Source organism: Natrix helvetica (genome assembly GCF_964273705.1).
Source record: "Natrix helvetica genome assembly, chromosome: 2".
Classification (NCBI taxonomy): Eukaryota; Metazoa; Chordata; class Lepidosauria; order Squamata; family Natricidae; genus Natrix; species Natrix helvetica.
Window position 1 is genome coordinate 295,242,113 of NC_138552.1, and position 15,776 is coordinate 295,257,888.

Consider the following 15,776-nt stretch of genomic DNA (forward strand, 5'->3'; position numbering starts at 1 on the left):
CACGTTTCGCCAGGGAAGGAAATCCGGCCGTGAAGAGGAGGAGGCTCTTTAGGCCTCTCCATTTCTATGGCTTCGCTGCCTCGGAAGCGAGGAGTCCGCCGGGCTCTATGGAAGACGCGCGGGGAAGGAGGAGGAGGAGGAAATGCCGCGTGACGTCACAGCGTGGGACGCCGTCGCTCCCAGAAGCCTCTCTGCTCCAAGATGGCGGCGGCGGCGGCCTCTTCGCGGTGAGGTCGGAGGAGGCGAAAGTGGTTGGGCGAGAGCTAAGGGGAGAAAATACACGGCGAGGTAAGAGGGATTTGGGGGTTTAAGGAGGAAGGGAAAAAAGAGACCTAGAAACTTGCCTGGTTTTTAAAATCTCCATGAAGAAGATCGGTTTTGAGGTCGTTCCTGAGAACTTTCTCACGCGTGTGACGTCACTACGGGGCCATTAGAGGGGATTCTAGCTTGGGCCTGTGCCTTTAAATAAGACATTTAATTGCGCCCTTTGCATTTTCTGCTACCGGACGGGTAGTCCTCAACCTACGACCACAATAGAGCCCAGAATTTCCGTTGCTAAGTGACACGGTTGTTTAAGTGAGTTTTGATCCACTTTACGACCATTACCACGGTTGTTAAGTGAATCACTGCAGTTGGTGAGTCACATGGTTAAGTGAATCTGACTTCCCCCGTTGGCTTTTTTTTGGTGGAAGTTCACAAAAGGAGATCACGGGACCCCAGGACTCTGCAACCGTCATAAGTACGAGTCAGTTGCCAAGCGGCTGAATATAAATCACGTGACTATGGGGATGCAGCGTATGGTCATGTCACTTTTTTCAGTGTCATCGTAACTTTGAACGGTCACTAAGTGAACTGTAAGTCGTGGACCACCTGTATAAGGAAAACCTGAGAGTTTGCATGGAGTTGGCATGAAGCAACCCTGTTGAACTTCTGCCTGTTAGCAGCACTGTTGTGATCTGACAGATAAATAAATGAATAAATTTGTCAGCATCCCCTAGTAGTTTATGTGCTGTATGACCACAGAAAACCAGAGAAAGTGCCTGGACCACAAGGAAAGATTGTTGTTAATTGCAAAGTCGTGTCCGACCCATCGCGACCCCATGGACCACGTCCCTCCAGGCCTTCCTGTCCTCTCCCATCCCCCGGAGTCCATTGAAGTTCATGCCGACTGCTTCAGTGACTCCATCCAGCCCCCTCCTTCTCTGCCGTCCCCTTCTTCTTTTGCCCTCCATCGTTCCCAGCATGAGGCTCTTCTCCAGGGAGTCCTTCCTTCTCATTAGGTGGCCAAAGTCTTTGAGTTTCCTCTTCAGGATCCGGCCTTCTAAAGAGCAGCCAGGGTTGATCTCCTCTAGGACTGACCGGTTGGATCATCTTGCAATCCAAGGGACTCGCAGGAGTCTTCTCCAGCACCAGAGTTCAAAGGCCTCAAAAAAAAGGAAAGATTAGGCTCTTATAAGCAAACCACAATGGTTGAAAGTCGAGGGTTCCCTGTATTGATTGATCTCTTTTCATTTTATTTGTTACTAAAAGTAATGGCCACTTAGAAGCTAAGTCAAGAGAAGGCGGTTACCTCAAAAAATGACAGCGAAACAGAAGTTCACCTATCCACTGGATTTTAAGACCCATTACAGGTAGTCCTCAACCAAAATTTGAGCCCAAAATTTCCATTGCTAAACAAGACAGTTGTGTAAAATTTTTAACCTTTCTTTGGTTTCCTGCCAAAGCAGGGGGTTGGACTAGAAGACCTCCAAAGGCGTCCCTTCCAACTCTGTTATTCTATACTATTCTTGCTACCAGTGTTAAGTGAATCAGTGCAGTTAAATTAGTAACATAGTTGTTTCACTTAGCAACTGGCTTCATCTGGCTTCGCTTGTCACAAGGTCCCAAAACGGGATCCCAAGACTTTGGGACATTGTCATAAATATATGCTGATTGCCAAGCATCTGAATTTTGATCACATGATCCACAGGGATGCTGCAACAGTTGTAAGTGTGAAAAGCAAGTCATAAGCCACTTTTTTCAGTGGTGTTGCAACTTTGAACTGAATGAATGGCTGTAAGCCGAGGACTACCTATTTATTGCACCACATGTGTGACTTAAAGGAATTGATTGCATCACCTGTTCTCTACTGTAGTGATATGGTTGACATAAAAGTCTCACTCAGAACATGTTATGTTACCGCAGCCTCTCCTAAATTAAAACAAACAGGAACCATAATAGTAGGACACTGATTGAACCCATCCTTTCAAATTGCAGCGGTAGCTTTTCAATTGTAAGCATGATGTCTATGGAGATTCTCACTCATCCAGGTCGTGGTTGTCCCAAAGGTGCTTTTTTCAAGAGGCAACTGGACTTTCTGGTTTTTCTTTAAATAATGTTTCGCTTTTCACCCAAGACGCTTCTTTAGCTCTGACTGGATGGTGGGGAATGGAAGGATTGATCCTCCTTGCAGACAGCTGGTCATTTGCCATTTTTTTAGAGGTAGGAATGGATTTCCAGAGAAAAAAAATTGCAGTCTACAGGAACTATTTGCACCACTCAGGGGACCCTGAGGACACAGAGAAACCTCCAAGTGGCCTCAATGACCCTGGATGCAAATGACCAGCTGTCTGCAAGGGTTATAAATCCTTCTATTCCCCACCATCCGGTCAGAGCTGAAGAAGCTTCTCGGATGAGAAGCGAAACGCCTTCAAAGAAAAAACCAGAAAGCCCAGTTGCCTCTTGAAAAAAAAACACCTTTAGGACTGAAAGCACAATGTTTTCATTAACTGCCTAATGTCAGGATGGTTGCATAAATGCCAGGATTGCGTAATTATGCAAAATGTGTACACTGGTAGTCCCCGACGTACGATTACAACTGAGCCCCAAATTTCTGTTGTTATGTGAGACATTTGTTGAGTGAGTTTTGCCCAATTTTTACGACCTTCCTTGCCACAATTGTTAAGTGAATCACTGGAGTTTTAAAGCTAATAACTTGGTTGTTAAGTGAATCTGGCTTCCCTGTTGACTTTGCTTGTCAGAAGGTTGCAAAAGGGGATCTTGTGACCCCAGGACTCTGTGACCGTCATAAATATGAACCAGTTGCCAAGCATCTGAATTTTAATCACATGATCATGGGGATGCTGCAATGGTCATAAGTGTGAAAAACGGTCATAAGTCACTTTTTTTCACTGCCATTGTAACTTTCAACGGTCACTAAACCAACTTGTAAGTCGAGGACTTAACTAGTGTTTTCCCTGTTGTAAGGGGAAGGAATATTGTTGGTATATAGAATTTTTTATTGGCCAAGTATGATTGGACACACAAGGAATTCGTCTTTGGTGCATAGGCTCTCAGTGTACATAAGGAGAATAAAATACATTCATTAAGAATAAAAGAATAGAATAGAATAGAATTCTTTAAGTACAACACTTAATGATACTCATAGGGTACAAATAAGCAATCAAATGACACTAGGAAACAATATAAATCATAAAGATACAAGCAACAAAGTTTTAGTCATACAGTCATAGATGGGAGGAGATGGGTGATAGGAACGATGAGAAGATTAATAGTATAGATGTGTATAACTTCTATAATAATATAAAAGATTGCTTTGCAAAAGAGAGAATGCTAGTCTGCATGAGCTCACAGAAGGACATTTTCTCCCTAGCTCACAATCCTAATCGTATTTATAAAGTGTATGGACAAGCCCTGGTTTCCTATAGCAGTATTATTTGTTCTTGTTTCAGATAAAATGGATTTGGTAACAAAATGATTCTGTAAAAAGAATGGGTCAGCCCTGAACTTCTAAAACTGGCTTTTGGGTAGAAACACAGCACAAAACAATTATTCAGGGAGAGAAATGAGAGAGAATTTTGCAAGCTGCTCGAGACCAATTTAAAAAAAAAAAAAACCAGCTTCCTTGAAATGTTTATCTCCTGACAAGAAAGAAATCAAGGTTTAAATCTTTTTGTTAAATATTTGGCTATTGGTCGTATTCTTTGGATGGTTTTCATCGTTTTAACTGTTTTGTAGGTTTACAATCGTAAGCCTTCCAGAGTCGCTTGGCTGAGATGGGCAGGGATAAGAATTCAATAAATAAATATATAATTTGTCCTTTGCTGAGCTTGAAGCAGCTCCAGTGTTTCTTGCTTCTCCCCTATGTTTTATTTATAATTGTGTCTTCTATTTCAAACGTAGTCATTTTTTACGTCAAAAACAAATGCACATGCTATTTTTACGGGTAAGTTCTTGCTTTAAGTGGCTTGCTAATCATCGCAGGGCTGTCTTTAATATTAATTTGAGAGCTACTTTGCTTAAAAACACCAAGCTAAAAAAGTGGGAGATGATGAATTCTAGTCTCACCTTAGGCATGAAAGCCGGCTGGATGACTTTGGGCTGATCACCAGGAGATGGTGAGTTCTAGTCCTGCCTTAGGCATGAAAGCCAGCTGGGTGACACTGGGCCAATAACCAGGAAACTGGAAGTTCTAGTTCCTTTTTAAGTATAAAAACTAGCTGAGTAACGTTGAGCCAGTCACACCTTTTAGACCAACCTACCGTATTTTTCGGAGTATTAGACGCTCCGACGTATAAGACGCACCTAGCTTTTGGGGAGGAAAACAAGGGGGAAAAATCTGCTTCTGCATCCCAGCAATTTGCCTCCTTGCAACAAACAGCAAACATTACAGACAATATACACTGTTTGCAGTGTTACATTTCAGACTATACTTGTACAGATGCTGTTAAAATTGATGTGGCTTTCTAGAAGTATAGTTATTCTCTGATATTTAAAAGACAATACAATAGCACTGGGCCTCTTCAGTCAAGCATTTATTTTAAAAAGCTTCTTCGTTTTGTTAAGCTGTTCTTGAGCAACAATAAAGCAGTCTTTTAAAAAAATGAGTCTAATAATTTGAACATTCTATATCTATAGGCATTTATAATTATTGACTTACAGCAATTTGCCCCTTGGAGCAAACAGCAAGTTTCACTTTCAGTTTAAGGGAGCCTCCCGATCATCAGCTGTTTCAGGCTGCAGGGATTGCTATTGCAGCCTCTGCAAGCCCCATTTTCCCTGTTTGCTGCAAGGAGGTAAATTGTTGGGAGGCAGAGGCCAAAGGATGGGGGACGGTGGGTGGGTGGGGCTCTGTTCAGTGTATAAGACGCACCCAAATTTTCACCCTCTTTTAGGGGTGGGGGAAGGTGTGTCTTATACTCCAAAAAATACGGTATCTCACAGGGTGGTGGTATCTCATAGGAAAATGGTGTGTGGGATATGATCACCAACTTGAGCTCTTTAATAAAGATTAATCAATAAAATCTGTTTCTCATTTGTCACCTGGCTCTTTGGAAGGACAGTCTTTGGGCTTCCAAGAAACAGATCTGCACATATCAATGGTTTCCATTTTTCCTCGCAGAAAGCACCATCCGGTAGGAGAGCTGCCCCACCACTCCCTGCCGAAGCCATGGCCGCCGTGGTGGCCAAACGCGAAGGCCCCCAATTCATCAGCGAAGCAGCCGTCCGGGGAAACGCAGCCATCCTGGATTATTGCAGGACGTCCGTCTCGGCGCTCTCGGGAGCCACCGCCGGCATCCTCGGCCTCAACGGCCTCTACGGCTTCATCTTCTACTTCCTGGCCTCCGTCTTACTCTCAGTGCTTTTGGTGCTAAAAGCCGGACGGCGATGGAGCAAATATTTTAAATCCCAAAGGCCTCTCTTTACCGGGGGACTGATCGGGGGTTTATTCACATATATTCTCTTCTGGACTTTCCTCTATGGCATGGTGCATGTTTACTAGGAGGAGGAGGAAGATGATGATATATAGCCAGAACGGTCGTGAGGGGAGACAGCTCGCTACTTCCTTTCGGATGCCCTAGAAGTGGGGATCCTGGCCCATTGCTTGCACTCTTCACGCGCTCCCTAACATACACCAGAAAGCAAGCCTCTAGAACCTTGCTAACAAAACAGAATGTGAAACACCCTCCCCCCTTTCCTTGGCCTTTAAAAATGACGTGTAAATAACCCATCCTCCACTCCAGAGAACGTCCCGTTCTTCTCGGTTTATCCCTCTGCCGCAAGGCTGCTAGAATTCTGTCCTAATCCTCTTAGCCCCACCTTCCCTTCGGAGACTTTTCCTCGCTGTGTGTAACCAGATCTACTATTTTGGAGAGAGAGAGAGAAAAAAAAATCTATATCAATATTCCATGCTTGATCGGTTTTTGTACGCACCTTGATTGAAAGACTTCAGAAGAAAAACACGGTTTTCACAGCCTTAGCTACAGGCAGGTTGTAAGGGGGAGGTGGGTGGGTTGAGGGACGTTTGGCCTGAAGCTGCTTAACTTCCAAGTAAACATTTGCAACAAGTTCACTAGGAGTTTTATTTTGAAGTTGGGGGGGGGGGTGAGATTTATAGCCGCCTCCATGATCACAACCCAGCCAGCATGGCCAAAGATGCTGGATCTTCACATTTGTTATCATCACCTAAAATTCAGTAGAGACCCAGTTTTCTCATACCTACTCAAGGTACTGCAGGGGTCTCCAAACTTGAAGACAGGTGGACTTCAACTGGAGGCTAAAAAATATGAAGAACAGTTGCAGGAACTGGGCATGTCTAGTTTAATGAAAAGAAGGACTAGGGGAGACAGGATAGCAGTCTTCCAACATCTCAGGGGTTGCCACAAAGAAGAGGGAGTCAAACTATTCTCCAAGGCACCTGAGGGTAGGACAAGAAGCAATGGGTGGAAACTAATCAAGGAGAGAAGCAACCTAGAACTGAGGAGAAATTTCCTGACAGTGAGAACAATTAATCAGTGGAACTGCTTGCCTCCAGAAGTTGTGAATGCTCCAACACTGGAAGTTTTTAAAAAGTGATTGGACAAGCATTTGTCTGAAACGGTATAGGGTTTCTTGTCTAGGCAGGGGGTTGGGCTAGAAGACCTCCAAGGCCCCTTCCAACTCAGTTACTCTATATACAACTCCCAGAATTCCTCAGCCTGGCAAGGCTGAAGAATTTTGGGAGTTGAAGTCCACACATCTTCAAGTTGCCAAATTCGGAGAGCCGTGAGGTAGCGGATTACAGCTTTGGTGGATTCAAGAATGAAATAATGAGATAATTTATGACTCCCCATCCTTTTAACTTTTGTGCCGCGGTAGTTCTAAAGTTGCAGCTCTGAGTATCTCAATTCTTAAACGAGAATCGAATTGCCTTTCCAGTCGCTGGCTCTTGATAAGTCCCAGAAAACTATAAATATCAAATCATTGTTTTGGAATGTAAATAGGAGTTGGGGCAGACAGTTGCTTTGCTGACTTTATTATTTTTGAGCCTCTCGAATGCTGCTGGGTACAAGGTGCTAGGTTAAATCAAGAAGACATAAGGCTGCAATGAGGGCAGAAGGATAATGCCAGTTCTGTGAGGTCCTTGGCGCTCTCTGAGCTTGGTGGCTTCTTGCAGACATTTCATTACCCAACTAGGTAACGTCATCAGTGGTAGCAAGTGGGGGAATTGCTCCCCGTTAATATATAGTAACATGCCCTGACAGTACTCTGTGTGTATGTGTGTGTTTGACACCTTGATTAGGATTTTGTTCTCTGCTTGTTTGGTGTTAATCCCTTTTTAACTGGGTGTCGGATGGCGAGAGAGAATATATCCTGGTCTTTTTGTTTCCTTCTTAGCTTTTAATTGAACGGTGTGTAAATGTGATTTATCTCTACGTGTCTCTTGATAGCTGATAAGTCTGTTTGTCTCTTGACAAATCCCACCCCAGGGCAAGCTACTTTATATAAATAGGCAGCACATCCCACCATCAGATACACTGATGAGGTTTCCTAGTTGGGTCATGAAATGTCTGCAAGAAAACCACCAAGCTTGGAGACTATCAAGGACCAACACTCCAACTCTTCTCTTCTGTCTATAAGTTCTGTTTGTTATTGCTTTACAATCATCCTACATCTTCGCTCTTAATACAAGAACTCAGACTTGGTTAAAAGTTCTTATTTGTCTAATGAAGGGGTTGGCAACCTTAAACACTCAAAAGAGCCACAGAGGCTCAATTCTGAAGCCAACCAGAAGTCCGCTTCCCCCCACCGTAGAGTCTCCTAGCATAGTGTCCTTTTTCCCCTGCCGACCGGAAGTCCGCTTCCCCCCACCATAGAGTCTCCTCCTAGTGCGGCGTCCTTTTTCCTCTAGCTGTCGTAACCGAAAACCCTATCAATTGTGAAGCTGACCGGTGACGGAGCCGCAGCAGAGGGATGAAAGAGCCACATGCGGCTTCAGAGACGCAGGTTGCTGACCCCTGGTCTAATGCATCCCTCTTCCACTATTTGTACATCTGTTTCTCCTGTAACTTAAAAAATAACCTTAGCCATTCTATCATTTTCTGCTTCTCGGCAGTCTTCTGGATATACTTACATTTTAGTCATGCTTGATGTGCCACAATTTTTACTTTTTGCTTTTTCCCCAAGATTTAAGGGGGAGGGGGAAGCTTTCTCAATTAATCCTCATATTTCTGTGTATTTAGTATTCTCCTCTGTGCAGGGATTTCTGGATGGAGATACCGAAGCCGTGAAAATAACACTGAATTCACCCTCTATGGTCTATTTCAGGGGTGTCCAAACTTGGGAACTTTAAGACTTGTGGACTTCAACTCCCAGAATTCCCCAGCCAGCCATGCTGGCTGGGGGAATTCTGGGAGTTGAAGTCCACAAGTCTTAAAGTTCCCAAGTTTGGACACCCCTGGTCTATTTCTCATCATCAAAATCACGTTCATTTTTCAAAACTTCTTTTTCCATTCAACCCATTTATTTTTTAAGCATACAGAAATTCCAGGTGAAACGGCCATCAGGATTATGGCTTGTGGTTCCGTAGATAATATTCTGATTTAACTCTTGCAACTAGCCACTTCTATGCACCGGTCATAAAATAAGACCTGGGTTGTGTAAATTCATATCATTGGCAGAAAAAAATTGAATTCGGTCTCTTTTTTTTTCCCCCCTGAAGTGGAGGTTGAAGACATGCCGAAGACCAACCCCTCTTCACGGTGAAGTTGTGTTTCATGAGTTGGTTGGATGCTGGAGAATTGTTTATGCATGTTGCAGGAATTTATTTAGCATTCCGGCATAATCCCACAGGCTGGAGAATTGCTTACGCATATTGCAAGAATTAATTTCGAATTCCTGAATAATCCCACGGGCTCAGCAATTTCCAGGAAGAGATTCAAAACAGAGAGCAGAATGGGAAGCGAAATGATTAAAAGTCTTACTATCGTAGATTTTCAAACACAAATGCTCAGAATATGATTATTCTCAGAGCCGCTTCGAAGTGCGAGGACGGCAAATAAATTTGGTAATTACAGGTAGTCCTCAATTTACAACCACAATTCAGCCTCAAAATTTCTGTTGTTAAGTGAGTTTTGCCCCATTTTACGACATTTCTTGCCACATTTGTTAAGTGAATCACTGTGGTTGATAAATTAGTAACACGGTTGTTAAGTGAATCCGACTCCCCCATTGACTTTGCTGGTCAGAAGGTCGCCAAGGGGGATCATGTGACTTTGGGACACAGGAACGGTCATCAGTATGAGTCAAGTTTTGATTTTGGTCACATGGGGCTGCTACAAAGCTTGTTACATGTGAAAAATGGTCCTAAGTCGCTTTCAGCGCCGTCGTAACTCTGAACGGTCACTCAATGAATTGCTGTAAGTCGAGGACTGCCTGTAATAATGACCGTGGCAAAAGAAAGCAAAGGTAGTATCTATAGTAATAGATGCCTTGGGGCAATCCCAAAACATCCGGAGCACCGCTTGAAGGCCGTTGGCATTGACAAATTGGCCATCAGTCAATTGCAAAAGGTGATTTACTCAAAATAGCTGACATCCTGCGATGAGAACTTTTAACACCATCAAATATCCACACCTGCCTTTTCTGGAGTTTTTTGGAAGAATTTGATTGGGGTTTTTTGGTCATTTAATGAACTCTTGTGGGGTGGAGTCGGGGCAACTATGTTTACTGGCCAGATGCCCTTCCTGTTGCCAATGCAGAGTTTTGTTCGGCAGATATATCCTCATTGTGCCCTGAGAGAGAAATACCAGCCGCTACACCTAGGATCGAACCTGCAGCCTCCTGATTGTGAGGCGAGAGCTCCACCCTCTAGGCCACCGCGCCATTCTTGGGAAGGACTCGATGGGTGGACAAAAATGGCATTCCGAACATCTGGCCGATTGCGCAATGAACAATGATAATAATTCAGCGTGGAGAACTGTCCTCTCTACTCTTCAATTGCCTTTTCACATACATTTGATAGGCTACGGATGGCGGTGTTAGATTACCCAGAAGCCACATAAAAGAGGATTTATATCCACCACACAGCTGCGGTACTTAACGCAAGATTTTCTGGCATTTGGTTTTGATTTCAAAAAGTTAAAAATCCTGCCATCTGTAGATACCCTTGGCTCAGGATGCCGAAAACGAAGGCCGTTAAGAGCTTAAGCGAATCCCTTCCTGCAGCTTTCTGGGGTCCGTGGTTTCTCTTAACAGATGACGTCGTTCCAGAGGAAAAAACAGCTTTTAGGTCTTAACCGTCTGCAGCTGTTCCAGCTGATCCAACCGGGATAAAGAATCTTCACTCTGGTTCCCAGCCTGATTCTCATTGACAGTATTTGCCGGTAAAGTTTTTTTGGCGTTCGACCTACATGTAGAAAAGGAAAGTCGGGAAAATTAGCAAAGGTGGAATCTCTGTAAACTTCGTTGTTTTTCTGGCAGACATTTCATTACCCAACTAGATAACATCATCACGGCTGTTGAGTGTGAGGCTTGCTGCCTGTGTACTGTGTGTGTGTGTTTGTGTGTGTGTGTTGCATGTGTGCTGATAAATAAAGGGAGACTAGTATAGATCTATTTCAAGCTATTTAGCTCTCATCAGTTAGCCATACCCTTACTGGGAATTGAACCTGGGCTGTATTACATATTAGGCAGTTGTATTAGCTGATGAGAGCTAAATAGCTTGAAATAGATCTATACTAGTCTCCCTTTATTTATCAGCACAAATGCAACACAAATGTAACAAGGCAACATAAAAAAAAATGGCTTTCTGCCTGAATGGCTCCTAGGGTGAGCCGATAGACAGAAAAGAGAAGCAGTATGCTCCCTCCCATATTTGGGCATACCGGGGGTTGTGACACCATACATACATACATACATACATACATACATACATACATTCATACATACATATATAGCTAATCCACGACTACGACTTACGACCACCCAGGATTGATGTTGCTCGGTGAGAAATTGGTTAAGTGAGTTTTGCCCCATTTTACGCCCTTTCCTGCCACCCTTGTGAAGCGAATCACTGCAGTTGTTAAGCTGGGAACGTGGTTGTTAAGCGAATCTGGATTCCCCATTGAACTTGCTTGTCAGAAGGTCGCAAAAGGGGATCGCCTGACTCCGGGACGCTGCGACCATCATAAGTATGAACCAGTTGGCAATCATCTAAATGTAAATCATGTGACGGTGAGGATGCTGCCATAGTCATAAGTGTGAAAAATGGTCACTTTTTTCAGGGCTGTTGTAACATTGAATCAGTGGGGTGTTTCAAATTTTTTTAGAACCTCTTCTGTAGGTGTGGCCTACTTTGTGGGAATGGCTTGCCAGCCATGTGACTGGGTGGGAGTGGCTTGCCGGCCATGTGACCGGGTGAGAGTGGCTTGGCAGTCATGTGACTGGGTGGACATGGTCAACATGTAAAATGTGGTGAAACTCACTTAACAACGCTCTTGCTTAGCAACCAAAATGTTGGCTTAGGAACTCTGGCATTGAAGTGTGCAAGTCTTAAAGCTCTCAAGTTACAAGACCCTTGCACCCCTAACCCTTTAGGGAAAAAAAAGACCCAGGGGTGTTCAAACTTGACAGCTTTAAGACTTGTGGTCTTCAACTCCCAGAATTCCTCCTCCAGTCATGTTGGCTCAGGAACTCTGGCATTTGAAGCACGCAAGTCTTAAAACTGTCAAGTTACAAGACCCTTGCACCCCTAACCCTTTAGAAAAAAACCCCCAGGGGTGTTCAAACTTGACAGCTTTAAGACTTGTGGACTTCAACTCCCAGAATTCCTCCTCTGGCTCTTCATCTTGATGTGCGGACGGGCGGAGGGAGGGAGCTGGAACCGGTTCTAAACGGCACGGTAGATTTGTGGAACCTCTTCTATAGAAGAGGTTAGAACTGGCAGGAACCCACCCCTGTATTGAATGGTCACCAAACGAACTGTTGTAAGTCGAGGACTATCTGTATTAGCTTGTCCTAGGATTGAAGTGCATACTCCCAGAGCGGCCGCTGCCGAAAGACTCGGCTGTGGATCTCTGGATTTTGAAGCCAGAGAATAGGTTAAGCTTGGAAAGCCGCAGCAGCAGCGGCACCCTGGCCCTGCAGAGTGAGCCTGGCCAGGGCATGGTGAGGTTGGGAGGCACATCAGCTGGGGACGGAACAGGCGCTCGCGCAACCTCCCTTTCCAGCCGGGCAGAGCGCCATGCACTGACCTAAGGGTATCCCGAATGGGTCAAGCCTCGGGAGCTGACGGGGGAGGGCAGAGCACCACGCGGCTTTGCACCTTTGGGATATCACTGGGTCCGTGAGTGGCGCTCTGCCCGGCTGGAAAGGAGGGTTGCTGGGTGGCCGCTGGTGAGCGTGGTCACCTCATGGCTGGTATGTTGCGCTGCTGCGACAGCGCAGCACAGCCGTTTGTCCCTGATGCTGTGCCTGGCTCTTCGGGCGCCCTCTCGCAAGAGAGCAGCCACCCGGCAACCCCAATACAATACAATACAATACAATAGTAGAGTTGGAAGGGACCTTGGAGGTCTTCTAGTCCAACCCCCTGCCTAGGCAGGAAACCCTATACTGTTTCAGACAAATGGCTATCCAACATCTTCTTAAAGACTTCCAGTGTTGGGGCATTCACAACTTCTGGAGGCAACTTCTGTTCCACTGATTAATTGTTCTAACTGTCAGGGAATTTCTCCTCAGTTGCTTCTCTCCTTGATTAGTTTCCACCCATTGCTTCTTGTCCTGCCTTCAGGTGCCTTGGAGAATAGTTTGACTCCCTCTTCTTTGTGGCAGCCCCTGAGATATTGGAAGACTGCTATCATGTCTCCCCTAGTCCTTCTTTCTCTTAAACTAAACATACCCAGTTTCTGCAACCGTTCTTCATATGTTTTAGTCTCCAGTCCCCTGTCCCCCCCGATAATAAGACCCAATCAGTACTTTGGGGGTCAAAAGAAAATAAGACCCCGTCTTATTTTTGGGGAGACACGGTTGATCCCATCATTTTGAGAGCGACATCTTCAGCTTGAGACCAATCACAAGAATGGAAGATCTGATGCAATTTGAAGACTTTCTCTCCCTTCCTTTCCCCCGTTTCAGCATTTGGAAGGTTTACACACTTTGCTTGGTGATGTACCATCAGATCAACGTAGACTCTTACCAAATACACGGGTAGGTGTTTTGTTTTGTTTTTACACACTGTTTTACACAGAATAGAATAACAGAGTTGGAAGGGACCTTGGAGGTCTTCTAGTCCAACCCCCTGCTCAATCAGAGCTTAGACAAATTGCTATCCAGCCTCTTCTTAAAAGCCTCCAGTGACGGAGCGCCCACAGCTTCTGAAGGCAAGTCATTGCACTGATGAATTGTTCTCACTCTCAGGAAGTAAGGAAATCTCTGAGTTGAGAATGCTTTGCAGGTGCGGGTGACCTACCTCACTTCCTCGTATTTTTTCCCTCTGTAAAACTGGCTCTTTCGAAGAAGGTACAGCAGCACCAAGTCACAGAGAAACGCCCCCTGGGTGGGTTGGATGGCAGAAACAATTCCATATGAGTGAACAGAGTGGAGATCCACTCTGCTAACAGTAATTCTAAAAAGGTTTCATATCTGCAGTTGCATGCTTATTCTAACGAGGGCTTTTTACTGTCTTATTGTATTCTATTATTATGTGAATAGAATATAGAGAATGGAATGGAAATAGGAATAAATAGAATAAAATGGAGTACAATAGAAGAAGGGAAGGGAACAGAAGAAAAGAGAATAATAGAATAGTACAATATAGAAAACAATAGAATAGAATAGAACAGCGATGGCGAACCTTTTTTGGCTCACGTGCCACAAGTGGGAGCGCAGGGGGGGTCGTGTGCGGGCGTGCCGCAACCATAATGCAATGCGCGACCCCCCAGTGCGCATGTGCGCACTACAGGCGCTCCCCCTCCCATTTTTACATGCTTTTTTCACCCTCCCCAGGCTCCAGAGGCTTTATAGGAGCCTATTCTATCTTCAATAGAAGATAGAATAGAATAGAAGACAGAAGAGAATAATAGAACAGAATAGAAAATAGAAAATAGAAGAGAATATAGAAGAGAAGAATAGAAGAGAATATAGAAGAGAAGAATAGAACAGAATATAAAAGAGAAGAATAGAATAGAATAGAATAGAATAGAAGATAGGATAGGATATAGGATATAGGATATAGGATATAGGATATAGAATAGAATAATATAGTAGAATAGAATAGAATATTGGAATGAATAGAATAGAATATAGAAGAGAATTGAATAGACTATAGAAGACTAGAATAGAATATAGAAAAATAGAATATTGGAATGAATAGAATATAGAAGAGAAGAGAATAGAAGATAGAATAGGATAGAATACAATAGAATATAGAAGAGAAGAATAGAATAGAAAATAATAGAATAGAATATAGAAGAGAATTGAATAGACTATAGAAGACTAGAATAGAATATAGAAAAGAGAATAGAAGATAGAATAGGATAGAATACAATAGAATATAGAAGAGTAGAATAGAAAATAATATAATAGAATATAGAAAATAGTAGAATAGAATAGAACAGAATAGAATGGAATATAGAAAATAATAGAATAGAACAGAACAGTAGAATAGAATATAGAATATAGAAGAGAATAATAGAATAGAACAGAAGAATAGAATAGAACAGAACAGAAGAATAGAACAGAACAGAAGAATAGAACAGAACAGAAGAATAGAACAGAAGAATAGAACAGAACAGAATAGCAGAGTTGTAAGGGACCTTGGAAATGGTTATCCAATCTTCTCTTTAAAAAAAGGTTGGAGATTGGTGTTGGGATGCCCAGAGAGCAAAATATCTGCCTCTACCTAGGATCGAACTCACAGCCTCCTGATTGTGAGGCAAGAACTCAACGCACCACTCCTAAGGACTCCCTGTAATCCAGCAACTGATTGCTTCCATCCCAAATGATCGACCTACCACTCCCATTAGCGCAAGACTGGATCCCACGTTGATTACCGTTGGGATGATGTTAAATTTCCCTGCCTGGGGAAAAAAAAAACAAAAGAGGGTGAATTTGTGAGATGTGCACAGATTTTAAAGTTTGTGCAGGTAGTCCTTGACTCACAACCACAATGGAGCCCAAAACTATTCTATTGCTAAGTGAGAAAGTCGTTAAGTGAGTTTTGCCACATCTTGCAACCTTTCTTGCCACGGTTGTTAAGTGAATCACTGCATTTTGTTCAGTGAACAACATGGCTTCCCCTATTGATTTTGCTCGTTAGAAGGTCACAAAAGGGGATCGCATGACCCCGAGACCCCGCAAACATCATAAATGTGAGTCAGTTCCTAAGCGTTTGAAACGGTTGTAAGTGTGAAAAATAGTCAGAATCACTGTTTTCAGCGCTGTTGCAACTTCGAAATATCACTAAACTCTTGTAAGTCGAGGACTTCCTGCACTGGTTAGACCGTTGTTTCTCAAATTGG

The 15,776-nt window shown here is 43.7% G+C and overlaps 2 protein-coding genes across 2 annotated transcripts in view; one reads left to right on the forward strand and one right to left on the reverse strand.

Annotated features, from left to right (window-relative positions):
- Window positions 1-93: 93 nt before the first annotated feature.
- On the forward strand, window positions 94-6,184 carry EMC6 (ER membrane protein complex subunit 6). Its single transcript, XM_081945517.1, has 2 exons — window positions 94-288; window positions 5,402-6,184. The coding sequence occupies exon 2, from the start codon at window positions 5,450-5,452 to the stop codon at window positions 5,780-5,782; it is 333 nt and encodes a 110-aa protein (XP_081801643.1). The 5' UTR covers window positions 94-288; window positions 5,402-5,449; the 3' UTR covers window positions 5,783-6,184.
- Window positions 6,185-6,320: 136 nt separating this feature from the next.
- The window catches only part of P2RX5 (purinergic receptor P2X 5), a gene marked incomplete at its 5' end in the record, with an annotated part of 52,726 nt that continues 43,270 nt past the window's right edge, over window positions 6,321-15,776 (reverse strand). Inside the window, 4 exon segments of the mRNA XM_081945480.1 lie at window positions 6,321-8,570; window positions 8,715-10,666; window positions 13,727-13,809; window positions 15,270-15,335. Of these exon segments, the coding sequence (XP_081801606.1) occupies window positions 10,546-10,666; window positions 13,727-13,809; window positions 15,270-15,335 (270 nt within the window). The 3' untranslated portion in view covers window positions 6,321-8,570; window positions 8,715-10,545.